The sequence below is a fragment of the Lynx canadensis genome, chromosome D4 (assembly GCF_007474595.2).
Source record: "Lynx canadensis isolate LIC74 chromosome D4, mLynCan4.pri.v2, whole genome shotgun sequence".
In the NCBI taxonomy this organism is placed as follows: domain Eukaryota; kingdom Metazoa; phylum Chordata; class Mammalia; order Carnivora; family Felidae; genus Lynx; species Lynx canadensis.
Genome location: NC_044315.2, coordinates 70,465,915 through 70,490,416, shown reverse-complemented (window position 1 = coordinate 70,490,416; position 24,502 = coordinate 70,465,915). Strand labels below are relative to the sequence as shown.

General features: G+C 41.8%; 1 protein-coding gene across 8 annotated transcripts in view; it reads right to left on the bottom strand.

Moving 5' to 3' along the window:
* PALM2AKAP2 (PALM2 and AKAP2 fusion) overlaps positions 1-24,502 on the bottom strand; it is a 331,612-nt gene that overhangs the window by 177,096 nt on the left and 130,014 nt on the right. For 5 of the 8 annotated variants that reach the window (XM_030292893.1, XM_030292897.1, XM_030292894.1 and 2 more), the window contains one exon: positions 14,850-15,545. The exons of the other annotated variants lie outside the window; for them this stretch is intronic. In XM_030292893.1, the coding sequence (XP_030148753.1) occupies positions 14,850-15,545 (696 nt within the window). The remainder of the gene's footprint in view (positions 1-14,849; positions 15,546-24,502) is intronic. 8 annotated transcript variants of the gene reach the window in all.

Sequence of the window (24,502 nt, the reverse complement as noted above, 5' to 3'; positions counted from 1 at the left end):
CCTCCTTCCCTTCCGTCTTTCCTTCTTTCTTAATTATAGAGAAAGACTCTTGATATTAATATCCACCTAGAATGTCACACAGAACTGCCTTAAGAATGATCTAGTAAAATTACTCATTTTATAGACGAGAAGGTTGGGGCCAAGAGAGTAAAAAGTCACACAATCAATGGCAGATCTAGGACAAAGTCCAGGCTATGGACCCCTTCACACTCAAAAATGCTGATTCTATAATTTGATGTTTTCTTTGTTTTCAAAACAGACACAAGAACTTAGAATTCAGTGGTTTATTTAATAAAAAAGTATCACGTCCCACATTTTACAAACTGAATTGCTCAAACAAAAGAGAGAGAAACACACACTCAGAAATCTATGCTAGATTGAGTCCTCTAGTTTTGTCTTATTTTTCTCTTGACCTGATTTCCCTCTATATTCATATCTGCTGTGCCTTTTTCTATAAACTGCCTCAAACACTTTCCTTTTGGAAGGGGAAAGATAGGAGAAAGAAAGCAGAAAGGAAGCAGAAAGAAAAGTCTTTAGGATATTTCTAATAGAAAGTTTACAAAGTAGTATTCTCATTTTACAGAAGAGGAAACTGAGGTGTGGTGAATTGAAATCAATTGCCCAGATTAGCCAGCTGGCCAATGACAGACCCAGGATTCCAGCCTGGATCTATCTCTCTTCTGGACCATTCTTGCCCACCCCGGGCTCCCCTGTGCCATTGTTTCCAACCCAGTCGCCCACTGGAATCACTTGCAGCCATTTAATGAATGCCCCAGGCCTCACCTACACCAATTAAATCAGGATCTCTGAGGTGGGGCACTAGTATAATTCTATTTTTAAGGAAATGTCCCAGATTCTAAGCAAGCAGGAAAGGAGAACCAGAGAGCTACAGCATGGCACTCCATGGGAGAACTCACGGCTCTTTGAGAAGTCCAACTCACCCTACAGGTGGGACTGACTGCATCTCACATGGACTATAGGCTCACACAATAGAAAAGAAGAGAAGAGGGAGGAAAAGAAGGAAAGAGTGAAGAGAGAAGAAAAGGGAAGAGAAGAGAAAAGGAGAAGTTGAGATGTCCCTGAGTGGTTCTTCTTCCATTAAGGTCTGCTTAATCTCTAGTACTGAGAGTTTTACAGCTTGCATGGACTAAATCCCTGACTTAGGGATCCCAATCAGATCTGGTCTCCATCAGTGAGAAACTGCTTACACCGGGAACAGCTCCAGATGGAACGGATGTTACTTTTGTTTAAATGATGGAGAGATTTATGGAGACTTTAAGTTTGTCGTGGATGTATTCAATTCATTCCTTATGCAAGGCGCAGTGTGACTGACACCTGGTGTGACAGAGAGTTTGAAGTCCCCTCCCAACTGCCACCCCCCCCCCCCGGGCTTGAATACCAGCTCCGTGTCTCTGCTTTTCCTTCCTGTTGCTTTGGCGAGTCACCTTGTATTTCTCATTCTAATTTTCAAAGTGAGGGACTGGGATTTTTAAGAGAATCCAATGTGGGAAGACAGTGTTTCCACCATTTCAGGGATAAATGAACATGGTACTAAATAGCACTGAACCACATAGAGAGAGTTATTATCATTTGATTCTCTTTCATTCTACCTGGTAATATGAAAGGGCTGGAGATGTATTTTTGAGAGTTCTCCAACCTGGCTATTCCCTCCTTTGACAATGAGAGCTGGTCACAGGTAACTGTACAATTAGGCAACAGTATGCAGCTGGGAATTAATGATGTTGATTTGCCTTTATTTTGACAGTTACTTTTTTTCAAAGTTTGTTTACTTGTTTGTTTGTTTATTTATGTAAGTAATTTCTACACCCAACGTGGGGCTTGAACTCACAACCCCAAGATCAAGAGTCCCATGCTCTTCTGATTGAGCCAGCCAGGTGCCCCTTGAGAGTTACCTTTTTTATGACACGTAGGTAGGGCTACAAAACTATTTTTTAAGTAAATTTAAGTCAAAGAAGTGGCTAAAAAACCACATAATGGTCCACAGGTGATATTCACACAGGATAGAAAAAATTAAACTGGTGCCCAAAAGTCAAAGTTTAGGAGAAACCAAGTTAAGGTATATGACAGAATCTCACACTGAGTCTCTGAGTATACTTAGGGTTTGGTTGGAATTCAGGGACAGAAGAAATGATTGAACCCGTTTGTGAACTCTGGTTTGAAACCTCTCTTTACAAAATGGAATTTGAGGCTGCATAAACTAATAGTGTGGACAGGACGATTCACACGGACCCCAGACTTTATCGTGCCTTCAAGTTGCCCTTGGGCTGACCTAAGAACCCTTACCTGAAAAGAACCCTTACCTAGGTCCACTGCTCATATTTTTAATTCTCATGACTTAGAAATGGAAAGAAAGTGGGGAAAATACAATTAGCATCTTAAGTTTCATTAGCCTGTAGTTAAAAGTTACAAGAAAACACTAGATCACACTGGTGTTTGAGGACAAGCCATGGGAGGAAAGAGTCCCGTTTCATTTGCTCTCTGAATTGTCAAACTTCTGGCTGATTGCTTTTCTTAATAAGATAAGGGAGTAAACCTTAGAGAACATTTCTATTCTGTGACAATATAGCCTCAGGAGCACAACAAAAGACCAAGAATTAGGAGAGGAGACAAGACCACATTTAAATTTAAGTACATGGGGGATCTACCTCATATTTTCTCTAAAAAGAGCTATGAAGCCCCCAGAAGTATTCAACTGTCGACCACAAGGTTTTTGTTTATCTTTCCAGGAATGAACCTTTTTACCAAAAAGCATACGATACCACAAAGCTCTTAAAACATTTCATTTTCATTTAACCAAATGTAGACAGAGTAGCATATATATATGATTTACAATTTATATACCTATATAGTGTACATATATATATATACACTTTATATACCTATATAGTATAATACATATATACACACACACACTCTATATGTATACTTTACATACATATGTATACTTTACATGCACTATACATTGTAGGGAAAGGAATTTTTTTCTCTTGAGTTGTAAATGAGCTCACCAGCTTTGTGATAATCCATCACCATACAAGTAGGTGGGTTTTCCCATCAAAAAGCAAAAGCACCAGATTCTGAGACTGGTTTTCTGCCCATAGCCTGTTCAAAATTTTAAATGCTTCTATCAGATCCAAATCCAAACATAGTATGAAGCCTCATGCTCCCAAAAGAGTTCAGGAGACTTAATCTCTAGCTCTGTCTCAGCTATTGTCTTGCTATGGGTAAGTCTCATCTCCACCTGGGACTCATCTGACCCAGCCATAAAATGGGTGGATTATGGTAGATTAGGGGTAATGCACTCAGATGTCAGAAGGGGCAAGGCAGGTGACATGAACAAAGGAAGTTGGCCGAGAGTAAGATTATAGGATGTGGTGGTGGTGATGGTGAGGGAAAGTGTGGCTCCTCTAAAGGAGACAGCTGCTATCAGCTCCAGGCAATGGTTAGCTAGAAAAACAATTGAAGGATAGCACAAGCCCCTTATCCCTGGTGCCTCTCACACCTTTAATTTATTCCCTTAAAACTTTTTAAGTTGATTTGTTTATTGAGAGAGAGAGAGAGAGAGAGAGAGAGAGAGAGAGCGCCCACACACATAGGAGTGGGGCAAAGAGAATGGGAGAGAGAGAATCCCAAGCAGGCTCTGCACTGTCAGCACAGAGCTGAATGCGGGGCTCAACCTCATAAACTGTGAGATCACAAACTATGAGATCATGACCTGAGCTGAAGTCAAGAGTCAGATGCGTAACTGACTGAGCCACCCAGGTGCCCCTAATTTATTCCCTCTTAACATGCTTTTTCTTCCAGATCTCCCTGCCACTCCCTACCCCCAACCTTCTCAGAGTCTCCTGGACTTAAGCCCTCTGGACCAAGTTTCTCAGGGATGCCCATGCCACCCTCGGCTCCTCTTGGCATCGGTCTTCAGTCCTAGCCTGGGAGCTGGAGCTTGAGTATTCTGGGACATCTTGCCTCAGTTGTGTGATTCTTTCCTACAGGTTTGAGTTTGCTCTATGTAGTTGGATACAACTTTGTGCTCTCCTGGAGAGTAAAGCTGTTCACCCCAACACATGGGGTTCTGTGTGTGAAGCTCTTTGCACACCCACACAGGTTGGATCCTGGTGCCTTCCAGTGCCCCCAGGAGGAGGCATCAGAGAAAGACACCCAGAATGTAAATGGCCTGACACCCTTCTCCAGGGAAGACTTGTGAGTCTGAGCCAAATGGCTGATGTATACTTGTTTACTGTGTAAGCAAGAGGAGAACATCTAATGTACAGTGGAAACTTGTACAGAATAAATAATAGTTTTGAGACATTAAAAAAAAAAGACAGAGCCTCTAAAATATCTAGAGAAACTGGAAATCCGTATTTTTAAAGTGAGAATTCTCTTATTATTTTTAGCAATGAATTAAAAACTATCTGAAAGCACTATGCAGGCAAAATTTACAATGTAGGCTAGATTCAGCCTGTGGGTAGCCATCTTGTGATTCTGTACTTGACGATCTCTTTGAGATCTGGTAGCCTGAAGTCTGAAAGGAGCATTTAACTCCTTTTGTGCATTGTCCATGAAGTGGAGGATTTGACAGTGTATGAGACAAGCAGGAGAGGAGTGGGGCTGCTGGTGAGGCAGTGGTGCTGCAGAAGGGTGACACAGCCTAGGTCAAAAGGCAGGGCCTCATTGCCAGCACTGTTCCTCTTAGCTGTTGTGACAATAGCAATACTACTGTCAACAACAACAACAACAAAATCACCCTAGCTCATTCAGAGATGGACATGCCACTCCTAGAGTTTACAGAGTTGTTTGGGCAATTTTGTTAATTCTTTTTCTACATGGGGAAGGAAAAACTATCAAGCAGCAATGAAAAGAGAACAGGGGGTGATTTTACCCTCTGCTTCTCTTTTGGGATGGAAGTCTGCAGAGACACCTCCTGTCCTCCAGAGGGCGCTAATATTACAGAGAGTTTGCTTGAGTACATAAAGGTTCAAAATAAGAACTGGTGCCATTTTGGGGGTTGTTGTTGTTGTTGTTGTTGTTGTCTGTTTTTGCATAGATGGCTCTGTTATCCAGATCTGTGTCCAGCCTCAGCTGCAACCTCACACCACGTTCATGACACACAGCCTTCTGTGTGGAAGGAAGTTATGACTGGGCTTGAAACCTGTCCCCCCACGGCCACCCCACCCCCACTTATAGCTCTGCCATATTGGGTGAGGTGCTTACTCTCTTAGTAACTCAGTTTCCTCATGTATAAAGGAAAACAATAGCAATGTCTCCCTCACAGGGTCGATGTTAAGATTATAGGAAATCCTACACACCCTAGGGAAATGCCTAGTTCTGCGTTGGTGGTACTGAACTGTGTTCCCTTTCAAAGTTCTTATTTTTGTATCTAAGTTTGTCCTGCTATATTTGGAGTTCATCTGGTCATCTTTTGCCCTCTATGATGGAAAATGATCCCTAGAATAGAATTACTCGTTTTGAACTATATGAAACTGTTGACATTCAACACTATCGCTCTCCAAAATTTCATATGGTTCAATGTAATACAAAAGCAGCCACAAACCCAGAGAAGGGAAAAGCAGCTTCCATTTTTATGCTGGTTTTAGAACACACCTGAATAGCCTATAATCTTTACATTTGGGAAAGGTAAACCCTTTGGTAGAGGGACAGACACTTTCTCGTCACATGTAAACTACCATTTGGTATCCACTTCCCATTCACAAACTGCTTTGCAAAAATATAATTTCCTTTAACTCCACAACAACAATGGCGGTGGGTGTAAACACACAGCTTTTCACATGCTCCTGATGTATCATTGTTAGTATGCCCGAGGTGATGGGGTGTGTCATGTGCCACTGTGCTTCTGGCTCCCATGTCCACACACTGGAGAGTATTTCAATCAACAGAGAGAATGATATAAGGAAAGCCCTGCCGCTCACTGTGAAGGATGGATCAGACAAAACGTAGTTCCACAGACATTTGGGTCAAATGCTTAGATGCCTAGGGGCCACCCGGTTCCGACATCGCCAGCAGTTCTGACAAGGACAAGATGTCCTTGCACTTTTTCATCTAGGGGTTGAAACTCTTGTGAGTTTCAGCTTAGTGGTTTGAGCTGTCTACAAGACACCATTCATACTGTCATCTTTCCAGTTAACTTTCATACATGAAGACATAAAAAACAAAATCCACCACGGAACCCAACAGATGAGAACGCCCCACTGATTTCTTTTACCCATATCCTCAAAGAAAACAAATTTCTCTGACAGTTCTACAGATGGTATCACATCTGCCCTTTGTTCATCCTTTCATACAATAACTTTTAAACTTTTTATTGAGCGCCTACTATGTGCCAGGCCCCACATGAGGCCAGGGGTTAGGAAACTACAAGCCAGAGGGCCAAATCCAGTCTACTGTCTGGTTTTGTAAATAAGGTTTATTGGAACACAGTCACACTCATTCATGTATGTGAATTGCATGGCTGAATTCTGGCAAAGTTTCATAGTTGTGACAGAAATCATCTGGCCCACGAGCCAAAATACTTACTATCTGGCCATTCACAGAAAAAAGTTTGATGAGCCTACTCTAGATAAAGAGGATACAGTGGTAAAGAACAAAAACAAAGTCCCCGTGGGTCTTCAGATGTTCCTGTTTCTGGGACTGCAGTGGATGACTGCTTACTGCCTAAAGGGGCTGACCAAGTTCGACCCACAGGATCATAGTCAATGCCACTTCTAGGGGCGTGCAAGAATGAGAATAAGGACGACAGGTATGGACAGATGTGCAAGAGCAGGTGTGAGAGAGGAAGTGTTGGGAAAGTGGATTAGTTAGTGTGGAAACCAGCTGGAACAGGCAGGCCACAGGGATTCCCCCAGAGGGACACCCAAACCCACGGATGGGCCAGGGACCACATGTATCAGAATCACCTGGAGACATGATTAAAAATGCAGGTTAGCAGGCCCCACCCAGGAACCTGGATCTGAGTTCCAGAGGTGTGTCTGAGCTTCCACATTCTTAGCTGGCACCCCCACGTGATTCTGAAGCGCGCTCAAGTTTGAAAGGCACTGGATTAGTGTTTAGTTTTCGTGAGCGGTCGAAGGCGCTCCCAACGCGGTCTGGCCTGAAATCCACTCGTGGCAGGTGAGAAGGGGAAAGAATCGGGGCACAGACACACAGAGGTAGATGCAGTGAAAAGGCAGTTTATTGTCTATTAATACTGTACAGAGAAACAGAGAGAAGCTACAAGTACAGCATTGGCTGTCGCTGGCAGTGTTATTTCTGAAGTCAGTTTTTGTGTTGTTTTTCATCTGAAGGAAATAGAACAGTCAAAGTACACTTCAGGTTACAAAGTACAGCAGCTAGCCCAGCAAGTCTAATTCAGAGTCAGCACGACAGGCTCCCACCCCACCCCCCAACCAACCACAAAAATGGAAATATTTACAGAGAGGTCACTCGCCCCGAGTGAGCTACTAAAGCTGAAAATTCCATCAACAACCTACATTCACTGAAAAGCTGCATCAGACACAACATTTTCTGGAACCCCTGTATGATTTTAACTCTGCTAAGTCAGGAGCTTGAGAGGAAGAAAGAGTGTTCCAGAACCCTGCAAAGATTAGAACTCCTTCTGCTTGCCGGAATTGGATTATCACAGAATTGGGGTTGGAGCTGCACACAGAACAGTTCAGATCAGGCCTTGCCTAGTGGCCTCCCTACATGTAAACACTAGTTGCAAAACCAAGGAGCTGGAGGTCTCCCTGCCACCCCATCTCAACACTGTGAGGCTCCTGGGTGATAAGAGATGAGAGCATATCGGCTCTCCCTTCACACCTTCGGGCAGTTGTATAGCTCTTTCATTTTTGCAGCTGTCTCCATGACGCTGAGTTTGAATTGGGCCAGTTGGAGGGATTCTAGGGATAAAGGAATTGATCTGCATGGGAACCAGAGGGGTTATTTTTCTTCAGTGTTTGTGACCTTGCCTTGTTGGAAAAGGATTTGGTCTTTTAAGGCCATAGAAAAAAGGCCCCTTTTGGGGCAAGGACGCTGCCTGGGAAGAGAGTCTAACAGGGGTGGCGAGCAGACTCTGAGACTTAAGCTGCTCTGTCTCTCAGACAGAGGAACAGGTGTGGATGAAGGTCTTTACAAAACTGAGTTGATTGTAATGGGAACTTGGGAGCTTGGGGGAAAACTGGGCGGGGGGGGGGGAGGGAGTGGAAATCCAACAACTCTAAAAATTCAGAATCTCATTAATGGATAAAGACAATTCTTTTTTGTCTCTACTTAACTTGGAAAATATGGTGTGGCCCCACTGATATTTACAAGGACAATAATAACTCCTAATTTGATACTGTTTGGTTTATACATTTTATACGCTTATGTATAAACTGTAGATGGCCAGAGGCTTCTGACTACCCATCTCATTCAAATGTACCATAGTGAGTGGTCCCTTCCCCTCGAATGTAGTAATTAGTCCTTAAATATGTGAAACAGTTGAACTTCGATCATTGCTGTCGTGAGCTTACATTTAAAATAAAACTGAGAACAAACTGAGGGTTGATGGGGGGTGGGAGGGAGGGGAGGTTGGGTGATGGGTATTGAGGAGGGCACCTATTGGGATGAGCACTGGGTGTTGTATGGAAACCAACTTGACAATAAATTTCATATTTAAAAATAAATAAATAAATAAATAAATAAATAAATAAATAAAATAAAACAAAGTAAAATAAAATAAAATAAAATAAAATAAAATAAAATAAAATAAAATAAAATAAAATAAAATAAAATAAAATAAAATAAAATAAAATGGCTATCCCCTTCCAAAAGATCATTATACGTTATTAAAGGCATAGCCCAGAGAGCTATCTGGCCATATAAGATGGTTTATCTGATGATAGGTATAGAAAGCTTGATCTTACAACCTAGATCTGTTTGGAAACACTGGATTTCACGCAGTGGGGGCAAAAGGGCAGGTCACGGGACCTCTGATCACGACCCCCAAGGTCTGGGTTCATGCTATAGAACTCACCAGAAAGTTACCTTTGTGGAATGGAGAAATAATTCAATCAAGGGTGTTTTCAAACTCAAGCTTCATAATGCATATGGATCTCATTATAAAAATAGCTTTCCTTAAAAAAATACACAAATGTAAAATATTCAATTTCTATAGCCACTCCTTACTCCCGCCCAGAGGGTAATCATCTTAGACCATAACAAATGGGCACACCATTCAGTTATGGCTCAGTCACACCAGTTGAGTCCATGTCTCTTGCCTTTTCAAGCTATGCCACTTGTGCTTAAAAATATGCTCCCAGACCCAGAGAGGAGGCCCACAAGTTCACCCTCTCACTGTGGGAAGGACTGCGGAAGGTCACATGCTCCATGTGGCCTGCCCAGGAATGTCAGGGTGTGATAATCAGACTCAGGTGAGAACACAGGGACACGCTTGGCTGACAGACGGGCATAGACAATGTCCAAGCTATGTCCACTTGATTCCCCCTGCGCCTGACCTGCAAGGTTCTGCCTCAAGGCTCCTGTGACGAAATTTACAGCCCTGAAGAGGGCTGGGCAGGGGCGGGGAAGAGAATGTTGTGTTAATACAGCTTTGGAATACAACCTGCATTTTTTGTTTGTTTGTTTGTTTGTTTGTTTTAAAGGACAGAAAAGAAGAACATGAACAGCAATGCTAAGGCAAACTTTCAAATGGCACATCAGAACTCTGTTTTTGTCATTTGTTTTGTTCACAAGGCAGATACATTCTGTAAACATACATACCATACAGTACATTAACCATAGGAAAATAAAAAGAAAGCCACCCTGTAATTCTTTTCTTTCTGTATTTCTGTTCTTTTACTCCAGAAGGACTGCCTGAAGTCTAGGGAGAATTTGACGGTTCATGAAATATGCGTTTCTTTTGATAAAAATGCAGTGACTTGCGAAGAAGAGCCCCAGTTGACTAGGAAGAGGCATTATGGGGAGAAGATGACCACTCACCCCCCAACTTGTAGAAACTTAGAAAACAGTCACAAAATATAAAAAAGTCATTAATTTTCAGGAAACATTTTGGTTTCCTGCTTAGTAAAAGAGAGCATTGAAAAATTGTTTTTTGTTTTTTATTTTTACAAAAGTTAAGGCTGTCCAGATCTTTGATGCAGAACGTTTAAGGTCCCCCAAATCACATCTTCTATTTTCCAGTTGAAAGCAGGGGTTCGTGCTAGGGTTCTGATAGAGCGGGGAGGAGCAGCAGAGGCCTAGTTAAGTCATATAAAAATTAAGGGGGTGGGCAAGGTGGTCTAAGGATCCCCAGGGAAATTGCCCTTTGAAACTTTCAGGATGTAATCTTTGTCTTAATTTTTTTCTACATTCAAATAATACGTATTTTGGGTTTTGTTAAAATGGGAATTTTATCATGGAGTTTGCTGAAGCTATGGAAAGACAGACACAAAACCACACTGTGCTCCTCAAATGAGACTGACTTCTTTTTCCCTAGAGAATGTAGGCAAGTTTTCCTGGTAAGACCAGAAGAAGGCTATACGATGAGTAAGTTGGCAGCAAGGATCAAAGATCTCATCTGGCTCATTTCCTGGAGCTGCTTGTGATAGATACCATAGCTGTGTTTACCTGCCGGGTTGTACTATCCAATAGGACAAAGGAAACTCTCGGGTTCTATCCTAATTAGTGGAATTCCGTACGCCTTGACACATAGTAAATTGAGGAGCTGCTAAAAGGTTGCATATTCACAGCGTTTCAAAACTTACTTGTGGTTTGAATAACTGGATGTGCGTGTTGCAAAAATAGAACTTAAAACTGCTTGCCTTGGAATGGTTTTTGTTGTAAACAAATCACATTTTGGGAGATGAGACTATTCCCACCAGGAATGGGCCCTTCGGTGAGTTAAACCTCAGTGACAAGAGAGATGGCTGAACAACAGAAAGTCCCCCGTGAGAATTTTGTCCCTGTTTATCTGTGTTTTAAATTGACAGGGTTAATGCCTTTAAAAAGGAGGAACTTGTTTAGTGGTTCAATCTTGCCTCTGTCACCATATTCCCTTCCTCCTCTTTTGCTAAGGATTAGTTACCAGCATTAAATGAATGGTCATTTCAAAGGTGTTGCATGCTCCCTTGAAATGAAATTCTGCAAGAAGCAAAGAGAAATAAACTGTTTTCATGCTTGGCCTCCACATTTTGCTCCGGAGATGATACTGCATCTCTGTGTTTTCCCCTTTTATGAAAACTTGACCCTAACAGTAAGACATTCTACTTGTGTGTAGGAAAAATACCTTTACCACCAGGAAGTAAAATGGAGATGGTGGGAATTTAAAGCAGATACCTGTGTAGTAACAGTTCAAAAAGGAGTCAAATCAAATGAACTCTAGAATTTGTTTGAGTTTCCTGAAAGGCTTTGAATATTTTTAGGTTGCTCAGAAGGCTTAAGGAAACCATGCTTTGGATTTGGCCAGAGAGGAATCCCCTCATCCTTTCTCCTCCCAGTACCAAGTTATATCACTGGACACTGGCCAATCACTGTTAGAGGCAATTAATTTTGTTTATGGAAAGAATTAATAGAATTATGGGTAAAAGAGGTACAAGGTAAAAAAAAAAATTCCCCTTAGTTTGTCCTATTGTACATCAAAGAAAACGGAGTCAAGGATATATCTCATCAATATTTTTTGGGATATGTAAGGTTAAACTTTACCATTTTAACCATTAAAAGATCTTGAATTCAATGCATTGAAAATCTGTTTATAACAAATGAAATACCCCTCCTTCCCCACTTTCTCCTCTTTCCATTTCAAGGGGAACCGATTATAAAATTTTAGAAGAAAATCCAACTAACCATTAGCTCAAAAAGATCATAGTTTGGCAGCTTCATTACTGATTCTCTAATTAGTCTTGCTATGTAAGTCAACACTTACATATTTTTGGAGGGTGTGATGCCATACATAATAAAGTTTTTACAGAGAATGATAGCAAGGAAGACAAAATGTTCTCAATCACAACACTGAGGATATTTTCATTATGAAGGGTAGTTACTTGTTACTGTAGGTGAGATTATAGGTCTCATCCCATAAAAGCACTGGCTGAGCCTGAGTCCTCCGTTTTTATAGGAAAATGATACAAAATATGCAAACATATGCCATATTCAAACAAACCATTTACTATGGCCACACATCATTTTAATGAAAGTGACATGTCTTACTTTAAACGATTAAATGATAGGCTTTAATAGTAAAAGTATAGACAGACCTCTAATTCATATAATTTGCTAATCCCTATAATAATAATTGATGAATGAAAGTGCAGATTATCATTGGTCTTTTAGATCTCATGTGTAGGGTTGTGGTGAGAGGGGCAGATCATTTTCTTCACCAGGAACTAGCTCACTATGGAAGGACGGGTAGGTCATTTCTGGGAATTCTCTGTCCTCGAAGAAGGACTGTTTCTCAAACAGCAAGCTCACGGGTTCTAAATTCTACCATTGTACTCACTAACTGTGCTTTTAAAAACTTCTATAGAATAGTTTTAATCCCTAAGTGAGTAAAAAAAGATAAGCTATGGTCAACTTTTAGGTTGTTTCTTTATTAAATAAATTATTAAAATAATAGATTGTCCAAACATTCAGACTGTTTTCTTTTTCTATGTCAATAGGTTTATCTGGCAGGTCATGTTCTTTAACATCTAAATAACGTGTACGTGACCACTGACTGAGGAGCATGAAGCTGAGTGGGGAGATTTCTAGGCAGTAAAACCAGATGTATTCCTAGGTAAGACAGCAGCTTTATACCACTGCAGCTGCTTCAGTGAACCTGAGATTATTTAGAGGGAACCCCCTCAACTATTCCAAAGCAAGCCATTGATGGAATCATCTTAGAAAGCAGAATTTAGCTCCTTCAGTTGTCCCTTCTTGAACTCTTTTGTTTGCTTGTTTACATAGTGGTGATAAAGTGACTCACTTTGTGCTAATTAAAATATAACTATTTGATAAAAATTAACTTTTAACTAAAGTGTCATTTTTCCCCTGTCCATTGGAATAAATAGAATGTTAAGCCCAGAAATTTAAAATAATAATAGAGTTAGCACTGAGAAAGCTATTTAGAACAAATTTAGCTGGTTCTATTAAGAAATTCTCTCAAGACGACCTTATTTTTTTCTCATCGACTTTCCACAGAAGTTAGCCTTGATGTCGTATGACTTACTGTATGTTTTTAAAAACTATGTTCTACGGAACATAGATAAATTTTGTGAACGATTCACAACAATGCCATGAACACTTGGGCAAATATCTTCAAGTTGCGATATCTCTGTTATTAAAATCATTTAAAATTTTACATCTTTGTTTTATTACTGTATTATTATTTTACTAAATTGCTTCCCTTTGGTTTTACTAACCCATGTGGTTGTTTGCTTTGGGAGAATGCTAAGAATTTATTTAAAGAACTGTTCATTGTGTTCTGGAAAAAAAGAAACAAAAAAAAACCCCTCATCTTTGATGTTCCGAAATCCCCAAAAGTTTAAGAAACATGCCTTAATAGGCAGCTCAGCTATGTGCCACTCAATTGGTACTTGCAGAATGAGTTTAAGTGCTTAACGTGGAGAAGACAGGTCTTTGTTAAACATTTTTTTACATTCTCAAGTTTGTTTTGAGGGCTGGCTAGACCTCCATGGTGACGTCACGGGAAACATTCTCTTTCTCATGGGGACAGAAAGAAAAGAGTCCAGAAGTAAGGCTCTGTAATCAAGCGGGCGGGTGAGATGAACAGGTAAATTCAGTTCCAGCACCGTCCGTCCACAATGAAGTGGAAACATGGCAGCGACCACTGTAGGTCAGAAAGACTGGTTTAGAAATAGGGTCACTGCAGAGATACTCCTCAAAATGATCCCTTCGTCGAAAATACATTAACATGATCAGAAAATATCCGTGAAAAAGAAAACAATATAAAAATTGACTTTTTTTTTGAGACAATAGAAGCAAGGCTCATGGATATGCCTAAGTTTAGAGATCACTACTAATGCTCAAAACAATGTCTGTTTCATGTCCTTAGAAAATTAAAAATGGTGCTTCATATATAAAGGGTCCATCAGTTAAGCCGCAGAAAGAGGCAGCTGCCGATGGGCAGGTTACGGAATCAGTCCCTACATTTCAGCCGTGACAAAGCACTGGGTTCTTTTCTTTTCCATCAACTTCATTTCAGTTTTAACAGAAGGAAAGCCATAGATGCACAATACTGTAATCTGGAAGCTTATGTAAGGCAGCAAAAAGCATCACCCTAGATTGAACAGACTAAGTAAGGTCCACTTTTGGCCACACTAGCTACCAGCTAGAGCCAACAGCATTTTGCCACACGAGATATAAAAGCAAAGATCCACAGCAAGGGAGGCAAGGGAGAAGTCAGCGACGTGGTGACGTGTGACTACATTATAGGAACACACTACAAAATGAAACCCCCGGTACCACTGGGTTCAATTCCAGTCAAGTGAATTAAGGCTACTAGATAACTGGCTGATGTGAAGAGTCCATTCCAATCGAGCAGTAAGAAATCGATTCACTCTCGAAGACACAAGGAAAGGTGTAGAGGAAAAGCAAGTTCTTGGAAAGAATGAAGCAAACACATGCACGCTGTCTCTCAGGTGAGGAAACTGGAGAAAAATGAGAGGGGAAAAATAAGAAAGATCAAAGCAATCCAACTGCAAGGCAAGGCAGGTGTTTGCTTCCAGTTCACAGTATTGCAGTTAGTGGTACAGTGAGGTCTACGTAAGTGGTGGAGAGCACAGAGGCTGCCCAGAAGAAAAGGGAAGAAAGAAGTGGTCACATGACAACACAGCATTGACAGCGCTTTTTCTTTTGGGTACCTGGGGCTGGCTCTGTGGCCAGGCTCTCTTCCTTCCCTTCTGGGGATGAGGGCTCTGTGGTGTCTGAGATTGGCCTCCCGGACACAAGCTCTGCCGCATTCCCATCGATAGTGGACACGTCCGTCACGGTCTTCTCCCTCAATGACTTCTCATCGTCTTCATCAATGAGGACCAATTCAGCCTTGATGGTTTCATCATAGCCTAGCACCTTCTTAGTCTCCTCTTCATCCTCAATATTTTGGTAGCCCATGAAAATCATGGTGACTGGCTGATCCAAGTTTGCCTCTGGCCCTTCCGTGCTGGGAGCTGGGGCCTGCTGCCCTGGGGTCCCGGAAGAATGATCTTTCCTAGACTTATGTACCATTTCTAACTTGGCTTCTTTGCAGAGCATGTGTTCCTTAGGGTGGCTGAGGCTCCCGTCCGCAATCACAGTTCTTTCTGACACGTGCCCTCCTCTGAAGCTTGATTGTCCCGCCTTCTGAATAAGCTCTTCTACATCCTTTGAGCTTAATCTGTGCACTCCATTTTCTACTACAGTGCCTCCTGAGTGCACCTCATACACTACTTTGGTACCGTCATCATAGACTTTGACTCCTCTCTGATGGACCCCCTCTGGGCCAATGGTGGATGTAGAGAGAATCTTGGTCTCTCCTGTTTGTTTGTCTTTCTCCACATTAATTTCCATGGCGTACACAGCTTGAATGAAAACAAGAGAAAGGAAGTGCATGTTACAACAAAAAAAGCCAGTGAATGGTTAATTGCCAAACAGACAAAAAAAAAAGGTTTTGTGCCCTTTCTAGTCTAACTGCCAAGCATCTTGAGTGTTAGAGTTGAGTGCACATTGTGGACAGAGGTGGTTATATATGTATTTGAACACAGAAGCTTAATACACTGGGAAGCCAGGTGTACAGAGTTACTATATCTCAGTGGCACTTATACTTTTAAGGAAGACCTGCTAAAATAAGACCACAAGCGACTGTTTGGATCCAACGTAATGAATTACAGGGAGGCTGGTGACATGCAAGTTTACCTTGATTGAGACCTTACCCTTATCTTATAGGCAATTTTATAGGCCCTGGTTATGAAATACCATAATTCCAAAACCTTGAATCTTTTTCCAATTCTTTCCCCAAGCACTCTACTGTTGTTTTTTTTTCCTGCATTTCCTCTTACTGTTAATGGAGAATAAGAATATGCAAAGGATTTTGCAGGTGGGACCTGGCTATCTTCCACTGTTTGGTAAAACAGGGTGTGTGCAGGAACTGAAGTGACAAAAGCAGTCAGATTCCATGCTCTGAGTACTCCAATTGCTTAGCTAGGTTTCTGAAACACGAACCATTAAAAGAACAAGACAGAGGTAGTGTCATCCTGTGACACTGGAACTCGGGGACAATGACTACAGAAGGCCCCTTCTTCTGCCGTGTGCACAGCACACGAGCCAGGTCCTCGTGATTCTGCCCCATCCATCAATTTCTTTCTCTTTTACTGCCACTACTCAATCTGAGACACCACTTCCGCTCCCCTAGATTACTGGAAGGGCATGCTACCTGCTCTTCCCAATCAGACTAGCCCTCTCCAGCTCATCCCAAACCCCGCTGCCTATCTGGGGCTCCTAAGGACATGCTCTTCCCTGTTCTAGTCTTGTGTGACACTCCATATTTTCAAATCTGTTACACAGAGGCACACATTCTGTGGCCAGAGGCACACATTCTGGATGCCAGGGAACTGACCATTGGTCCCATAAGGCCAACTGTCCCCAGGCACCCTTTCCCTGGATGACCCATGGATACATCAGCCTCCACAGCTTCAAAACTGAATCCACCTTCTCTGAAAACTCCTCCATAGCCTTGGTTTTACATAACACCAGCACCATACAGTATCTCAAGCGAGAAGCCTCAGAATCACACCTGATTTGTCCTTTTCTTCCTAATTTCTTCCATAGCCAAACAATTGTTGTGAGAAATTAATTGCATTTCATACTTCTCCCCTTGTACCTCCTCACCACTGCCTCTATTACCACTGCCTCAGATCAGGCCCCCTTCTGCTCTCTGCATGACAGCTGTGCCCAAGTTCACCTGTCACTTCTCATAGCAGGGGGCAGAAGGGGCCCAAGGTTTGTTTCTGTATTTCCAGAGGAGCAAAGAGTGGTTTTATATTTTTAAAATATTATTAAAAGAAAAGGAAGGAAGGAAGGAAGGAAGGAAGGAAGGAAGGAAGGAAGGAAGGAAGGAAGGAAAAAAAGAAAGAAAGGTAAAGAAAGAAAAGAACATAAAGAAAAAAAGAATTTAAGAAAGAGAAAAGGAAAAAAAAGAATATGTGCTCCACAACACCTAAAATATTTATAATCAGGCCATTTATAGAAAAAGGCTGCCAACCCTGCTAGCCTATACTCCATTCTGCCCATAGCACCCTCTCCACAAACCCTGTGTTGGTTCCTTGCGTCTTTATAGGATAAATGCCAAATGCCTTAGCTTGGCATATAATTCCCCTTGGAATTTGTCTGCAACTTCCTTTCAAGGCTTGCCTCACAGCCCCTCTCATTCCATGTACACCCCGGCCACAGCAAACTCACTATTCCCAGAATTTAACATCCTTCCCTGCCTGCTGTCTCCCTGCCCAGCCTGCCTTTCCCATGTGGCATCTCTGCTTATGAGTCCTTACCTCTTTCAGAATAACTATAAGCTCCCCAACTATGTTAAGAAGATCCAAATGATCTTTGCAGCCGCATGTTCAATGGCTCCCTTTTCCTCTAGCATAATCTAGTAACTGGTGTTACCATCCCACACCTCAACTCTTCCTGCTTTTAAGATTCCCTTCTTTTGAAACGTCCTTCTTTTAAGTTTCTGTACATCCAAATACGACCCATCCACCAATGCCCAGTCAGCTGCCTCCTCTTCCAGAAGGTTTCTTTGACTCTTCCATCTCTAAGGCATCCCTCTCTCTTTTATTAACTTAGTTTTTTTCAGTAATCTCTACCCCCAACATGGGGTATGAACTCACATTCCCCAGATCAAGAGTCTCACACTCTTGCAACTGAGTCAGCCACTGCCCCCTCTCGCTCTTCTTAAGAGTCTCTGAACATTTCTAAACCTCTCTGAAGGTGCTTCACATTTTCCACTCAGTAGTATAATTATTTGTGGGAATGTTTTATTAGCTCCATAGAGTTTTAGGATCACTAAAGGCTAGTGTTTTGCCTGACGTCTTTCTATGATGCCCCCCTCCCCACCAGCACCTACCTTGAAGTCTTTTGTATAGAAGGTACCCGATATACACACCTGTGAAACAAACACTACTAATTGAAAAGTCTACTTTGGTTGCCTTAATCTAGTCACAAATACTTTGTATAACACGACACCCATGAAAAGATACACACAGTAATTAATGTTTGAACTGGTTAAGAAAATAGCAACGATACTGTTCCATCTGCTTGGGTAATAAGATACAGTCTGTTCACAGTTCACACTTAACTAAAAAGATTGTGAAGTCAGATCCAATGCTTGATTTTCATCATGTCCATTTTGAAAGTTTCACTTATTCAGCACAAAGATCTTGAGTTTCCTTCAGTGACACAGTGAGAGGCCAACCGATCTTTGTCATTTCAGAAGCACATGGGCTCACACAATGATGGTGATGTCAAGAGAAATATTTGTCTCAGTTATTTCCTGATTTTCCACAAAGCGTGTCACCAGAGAAACAGAATAGGCATTTAAAATTCTGCACGGACTCCAAAGCCTCTTCTTTAAATATTACACTTATAATTTAAAAAGCACCATTTTGGGTTATTATGTCCTATTACTATTAAAACACTCACGGGACATATTTGTAAATAAGGATGGTACTAATGATTGCCAGTTATAGGTACAATATCTAATTATCCATCCAGTAATATGTGAACAAAATGACACCTTGATCTGTAATCAGTACAGAATATGGAACAAAACATTTTCATATCCATATGTGATCGGATACAAATTATTAACATGGGAATCTTTAGAGATGTCTTTCTTCTTTTGCCCACCAATGAGAATGCTGTCATTGTTGGTCCAATCTTCCTCTCTCCGTCATCTTAACCCCCAACCCTCATTTTGTCTTTGCCTGTTCCTGGATTCAAAGACTGGACAGAAAAGACGATGAGGAGAAGTTCTGTGCTCGAACAGCTAAGTAGACACACACACAATAGAGTTGAGAAAGAAGGAATTCAGAAGGAGAGCTCATAAAAGCTGTGTGCAATATGGATGGAGAGGGAACATTTTTGTGGCAGTGGAGGGGATATGCAGAGGAAAGAAAAGGAAACGTAAGAAATGCTTCCGGTGGGGATATGAATTGGATTCCTTCTCACATCCTTCAGGAAAAACAGGTAAAGAACAGAGTTTCTCTTTAGTTTTGTTCTAGTTTTGTTTTGTTCTTGTTCTTGTTCTTGTGTGTGATTTTAAACTGTATTTTGTTAAATGTGCTGTGGCCCTGGGACTGAACCACATGTGGCATGGTTTCATTAGGGTTACATAGTCATATCTACATTTTCATGTTGTACACTGTTCTTGCAATATCTCTAGAACATGGGGGTAGAACATCTGAAGACATTTTGCTCATAAAATAAACCTAAGTATGTTATGCCATAAAATACAATATCCATCCATATTTCCTCCCTCAGATAAAATAAGGCTTCAAAAGAAACAGATTTTTAGCAGGTTTTGTCAGGGTCCAGCCTCACATGCTTTGTCTCCATCTCTCTCCTCTTAGGATGGGATACTTAGGTGAGCACTTTGAGAAGCTCTTGCTTCACACAAAGGCTTTGACTTCATGGATACCCATATGAGAATATTATCAGACATTCAGAAAACCACACAGGAGGCATGAACGTTTATCTTAAACGTGTTGTTGATGAGCAAGCATTGTTATTTTGCTCTAGTTCTCAGCCAATAATATTTCAAATGTGAACCAGGGTGGATATGAACCAGTAGGAAAATGAGACTTACATGTTAAATTTGACATTTTATTTTCGATGCCATGCACACAATTTAAACAACTCTCCCGCTTGTTACTGCCGAGTCGTGTTTACCAGAGGTCTCTCAATTACGTCATGCTCTCATGTCTAACCACAAAAAATACCCCCTGCTCTTCCCTCCTCTTCCCTCCTCTTCCCTCAAGCTTCCCCGTGCCACGGGGGTAACAGGACAATCTGTGTAGTGACGAGGGCCCAGTGCTCAGCTTATTGGAAAAAAAAAAAAAAAAAAAAAGGAAGGGGTGCTGCTGAGGGGCGGAGGCTTTCTGTGAAGCCCCTGAAAGAGATTTTGAGAGAGCCCCATGGACATACAAGAAAGTATGTGAAGAAAAGCTCTCTGAAATTTCCTGAAGGAGCATTCTGGAGAGAAAAAAGAAAGGAGACAGTCTGATGGTAGTTCCAGTGATAGGAGGACTGAAATCTGGAAGTATGCTTTTACAAAATGATAGATTTAATTGCTGATTTCCCGACATGACATACTGATGACAATAAGGTTGGAGGGTTTAAAGCATTTGTGCAATTCTTTCCAAGAACCTAGACAGGGGAGTGAGTAGATACTCATTTTGTCAGTGAAGAATAAGAACCAAAGCAGTAACTTTCTGCAAAGGGATACAAGTGAATGATGGAATGGCACTTTGATATTGGCTTTACTAGGTTCTTGCTCCCCCATGGCTCTCTGGTCAATAAGGAGAATCTTGAAGAGGTAGAGGCGGTCTAATGGGGGTTGATAATACTAGACTCCAGGCGCTGAAAACAGCCAGGTGTGGACTAGAAGGGACTAGTATCTTCCCTGGGGAAGACACTTGCCGAAAAACCAGGGCGAGGGTGGGCTGTGAAGCTGTTCTGGTCTGGCATGCTGCGGAGCCCAAAGACATGGGTCTGGGAAGCAGAGAATGCTTGATTCCAGTTCAAACTTATTCCCATGGCTCTATGTACTCTTTTGTTCCTAGTTACCATTAGCTTTGGTAAAGAGAAGGCAGCTCTAAAGACTATAAGGAGCCTAGGGAAAAGGAAACAAGAACACCCAACACAAGTGACGTGGGGCTGACAAATCACATGATTCCACTTCAGAAACAAGCCAAGAGCATACCAAACAAGACAGTGTGTTCCATGAGGACGGAAAACTCAATCATGTCACATCCCTTGACTCATCAGGGTTCTCCCAGCTCACTTGTTTTGACCCACTGTGATCAGTGGGAGGAGGTAGAAGGCCGAAGGTCCACATGTAAAGTATAAAATGACACCGCCCACTGTCATTAGTCAGTAAGATGGGAGGTATTGGGGAAAGGGAAGAAGACACTTGGTCTAAATTCCTATTGAGGTGACACCCTGTCTTTGGACCTCACTTTTCCCATTTGTACAATGAAGGATATCCAGCTTTGATATCCTGTGGCGCTGTAAACAGCCTGTGTGCCTTGTGACCCAATGATGTATAAAGTATGTTAGGAGGGCAACAGACAGCCAGACCATGACTGTTACCCAGAAGTGAACATCCAGTAGCTGACATCGTACTGGGAATGTAGAAGAGAAACGGTGCACATGCTTGGCTTATTGAGTGAATGCACACACATGCAATCTTCTCCTGCTGGCCTATGAGTATGCATATACATATATGCTCGTACCTTCTCTTGAGGATGGAAATATAAAACTGGCTATCATAATGGCAAAATAACAGTGAAAGTGAGGAAACTGATTCAGAGTGGATTTTCCCTCTCATCCCAACACTTAGGCAATCTCTAACTTCAAAAACCAGTAATCAAAAATTTCTTGGAATAATCGTTTTCCCAGATACCTTAGTATTAACAAAAGTAAGTCAGCAAAGTTGTGATATCATGGATAACAAGAGCAAAAGCCAATTTCCCATATCTGATTTTGCTCCTACCTTCTTGGTCAAGAAGGACGGTTTTCAGTCCAAAAAGTGCCAGAAAGAATACCACTAAGAGAGAAATGAAGCCCAGATGGGTGGAGAAGATTGGAAAAAAATAAAGCACCCAGGGATATAAATGCGTTCAGTGCTTCAGACCCAGGGATCAGTTCCCTTATCAATAAATGTGTCTTAAGAATCTTACACACTGGGGCGGGGGGGTGGCGGGGGGCAGGCCTGGGTGGCTCAGTGGGTTAAACATCCGACTCTTGGTTTAGGCTCAGGTCATGATCTCATGGTTTGTAAATTCAAGTCCCACATTAGGCTCCGTGCTGACAGTACAGAGCCTGCTTGGGATTCTCTCTCTCCCTCTCTCTCTCTGCTCCTGCCTGTCCCCCCCATCCCCACTTGCTCTCTCTGTCGCTCTCTAAAAATTAAATAAACTTAAAAAAAAAAAGAATCTTATACACTGGGAAAGGTGTGGAGGCAGACATCCAAAGTTCTGATTTTAAAAAATAGAAGGAAGGAATTACATAAACTATGTAGCAGTAGCTTGAGATCATGGCTGGCTAAATTCTGAAGTTCATTTTCAAAGAGCAGAGACCACCAAGAACCAGGGAGGATTCATCAGGCAGAAGGTATACAGATTAATCTCGTTTTCTTTTTGTTCTAGTTCTTTATAGACAATTTAGGCAAAGCCAGAGACACAGCACAGCTGGATCATCATCAAGTCCCTTACATTCCTGTGAACAAGACAGAAATATGTGCCTTTGGGTGTCAAGACAATTGTCAGAACTTGTTACTCGTTAAATGATCATGCCCCACACATGTCTACTTAGGGTTCTCAAGGGCCAGGAGACCCCAACAGTATGTCACAGGCCTCTGACTTTGGATCTAATTGTGCAATGTTTTCATCAATGCGATGATGAAAAATAATGGAAGCTTACTTTTCAGATCTGAGATGATACCAAATAGAGAAGAAAAGCAAGGTTGTGAGGTGCTAAAATTAATAGCTGTGAAGACCCCAACAACAGAGAAGATCTATTTTTAAAACTGTTAAACCCTTTATTCAGATGGAAATCTGATATAGAAATACAATATAAACCCAAGGACAGAGGAGCTTCTGTGTCTGAAATGGGAGAGAACACCTGAGCCCTGACTCTCAAATCCCCTTACACCATTCCCTCCTCTACTTTTCAAGAAGCCTCCTCAGTAACCCCCCAAGGGGCTCCTGACACTTACATGGGGCAATCTAACATGAAGAAATTTAACAATCACATCAAATCTACAAAGGGCAGATAGCTCATCCTTACTTTTGCCTTTTGAGATAATGAAATAAAGAACTTTGTAGGTTCTCTGAGCAGGTGAAGCCATATGTGCACAATTAGAGGAAACAGACTACATGTTTCAACGGCAATGATTCTGGAACTACGACTACACAGGATAAAGGGAATGAGGATGAGCAGTGGCACATGTCAAACGACTCTGAGGCTTTACTTTAGAACCTGAACCTGAAAGGCTATGGCACCAGCGAAGTGAGTCATATGGTCTGTGGCTTCACGCTCTGGGCTGGGGGGAGATCAGCCCAGCCAAGAGTGCATGGAGTGGCTCTGAGCACTGCAGCTCAGGAAGATTAGAGACAAAGTGAGGAGTGTTCAGAGGGGAGGGACAAGGATGGCGGAGGGTGTCAAGGGCATGTAGAGTGGGGATCTGGGAAAGACCAGAAAATGACAGTCATTTTCAAATAGTTAAAGGGAAATCAACTTGGGTTTGTTCTGAGTGACTCCAGGTGGCAGGATAAGGACCAACGGGGGGAGATGGAGGCAGACGAATGATAGCTCCATCAGAGGAAGGACTTCCCCAGGGTCAGAACCAATTAGAATGAGCTGCCTGGAGGGACACTAAGCTCCAATAACAGAGGTGTGTGACTGTGTCTGAGGACCTCTTTGGAGGGCGGCTATACCCTGGCTTCCATGTTTGACTGGAATAGACGCCACCTAATTCTAAAAGCAATGATGCTAAATAAATCCCCATTTATACACAATCCTGAACTTCCCAAACTCCAAACAACCAGAATATTGAGTAATGACAAGTGACATATATTAAAATGGCCCCAAGATTATGCAAAGTTTCCAAAAGGATGTTCATAAAGCAAGATGGATCATATCTAGGAAAAAGAATTCTAGTGGTGAGTGCCATTATTTGGTATGCTATCCATGCTCTGTATAGTCACTATTGGCCATAAATGATCATGAATCTGGACACTCCATTCCAAAAGCAGTCTAGACAAAGGAGTTAACCACATCAAATGCGATTCCAGCCACAATTCTGCACGTATATATTTCCACAGTTAGATATATCTATGCAAATTTGTTCTTCAGTAATAAACAAAAGTACACATAAACTTGTTTTTGAAGATTCTCATCACATAATACTTTTTTTGGAAAGTGCATTTGCCATTGGATCACTATATTTCTGCAGCATCTTCAACTATGAAGGAAGTTAGGTTGTGATAGTGCACGTAGCCCCACAGACCCAGCACTACAATCACATTAACATTTTACTCTTGAATATTACACTGTTCGACTATCAATGCTACTCTTATCCCCCTTAAAAATTAGTTCTCACACACTGTCTCTACCCTCTCCCTGAGCTGATCCATTAGTTGGATCATATCACCTGTCCTGTGAGGTCCAGGAACATGTTGTAGAAAGGGGCTGGGAAGCTGTTTACCCACACTTATTGGGAACTATCAACAACCAAGGCTCCAATAACAAGCAGAAGGTA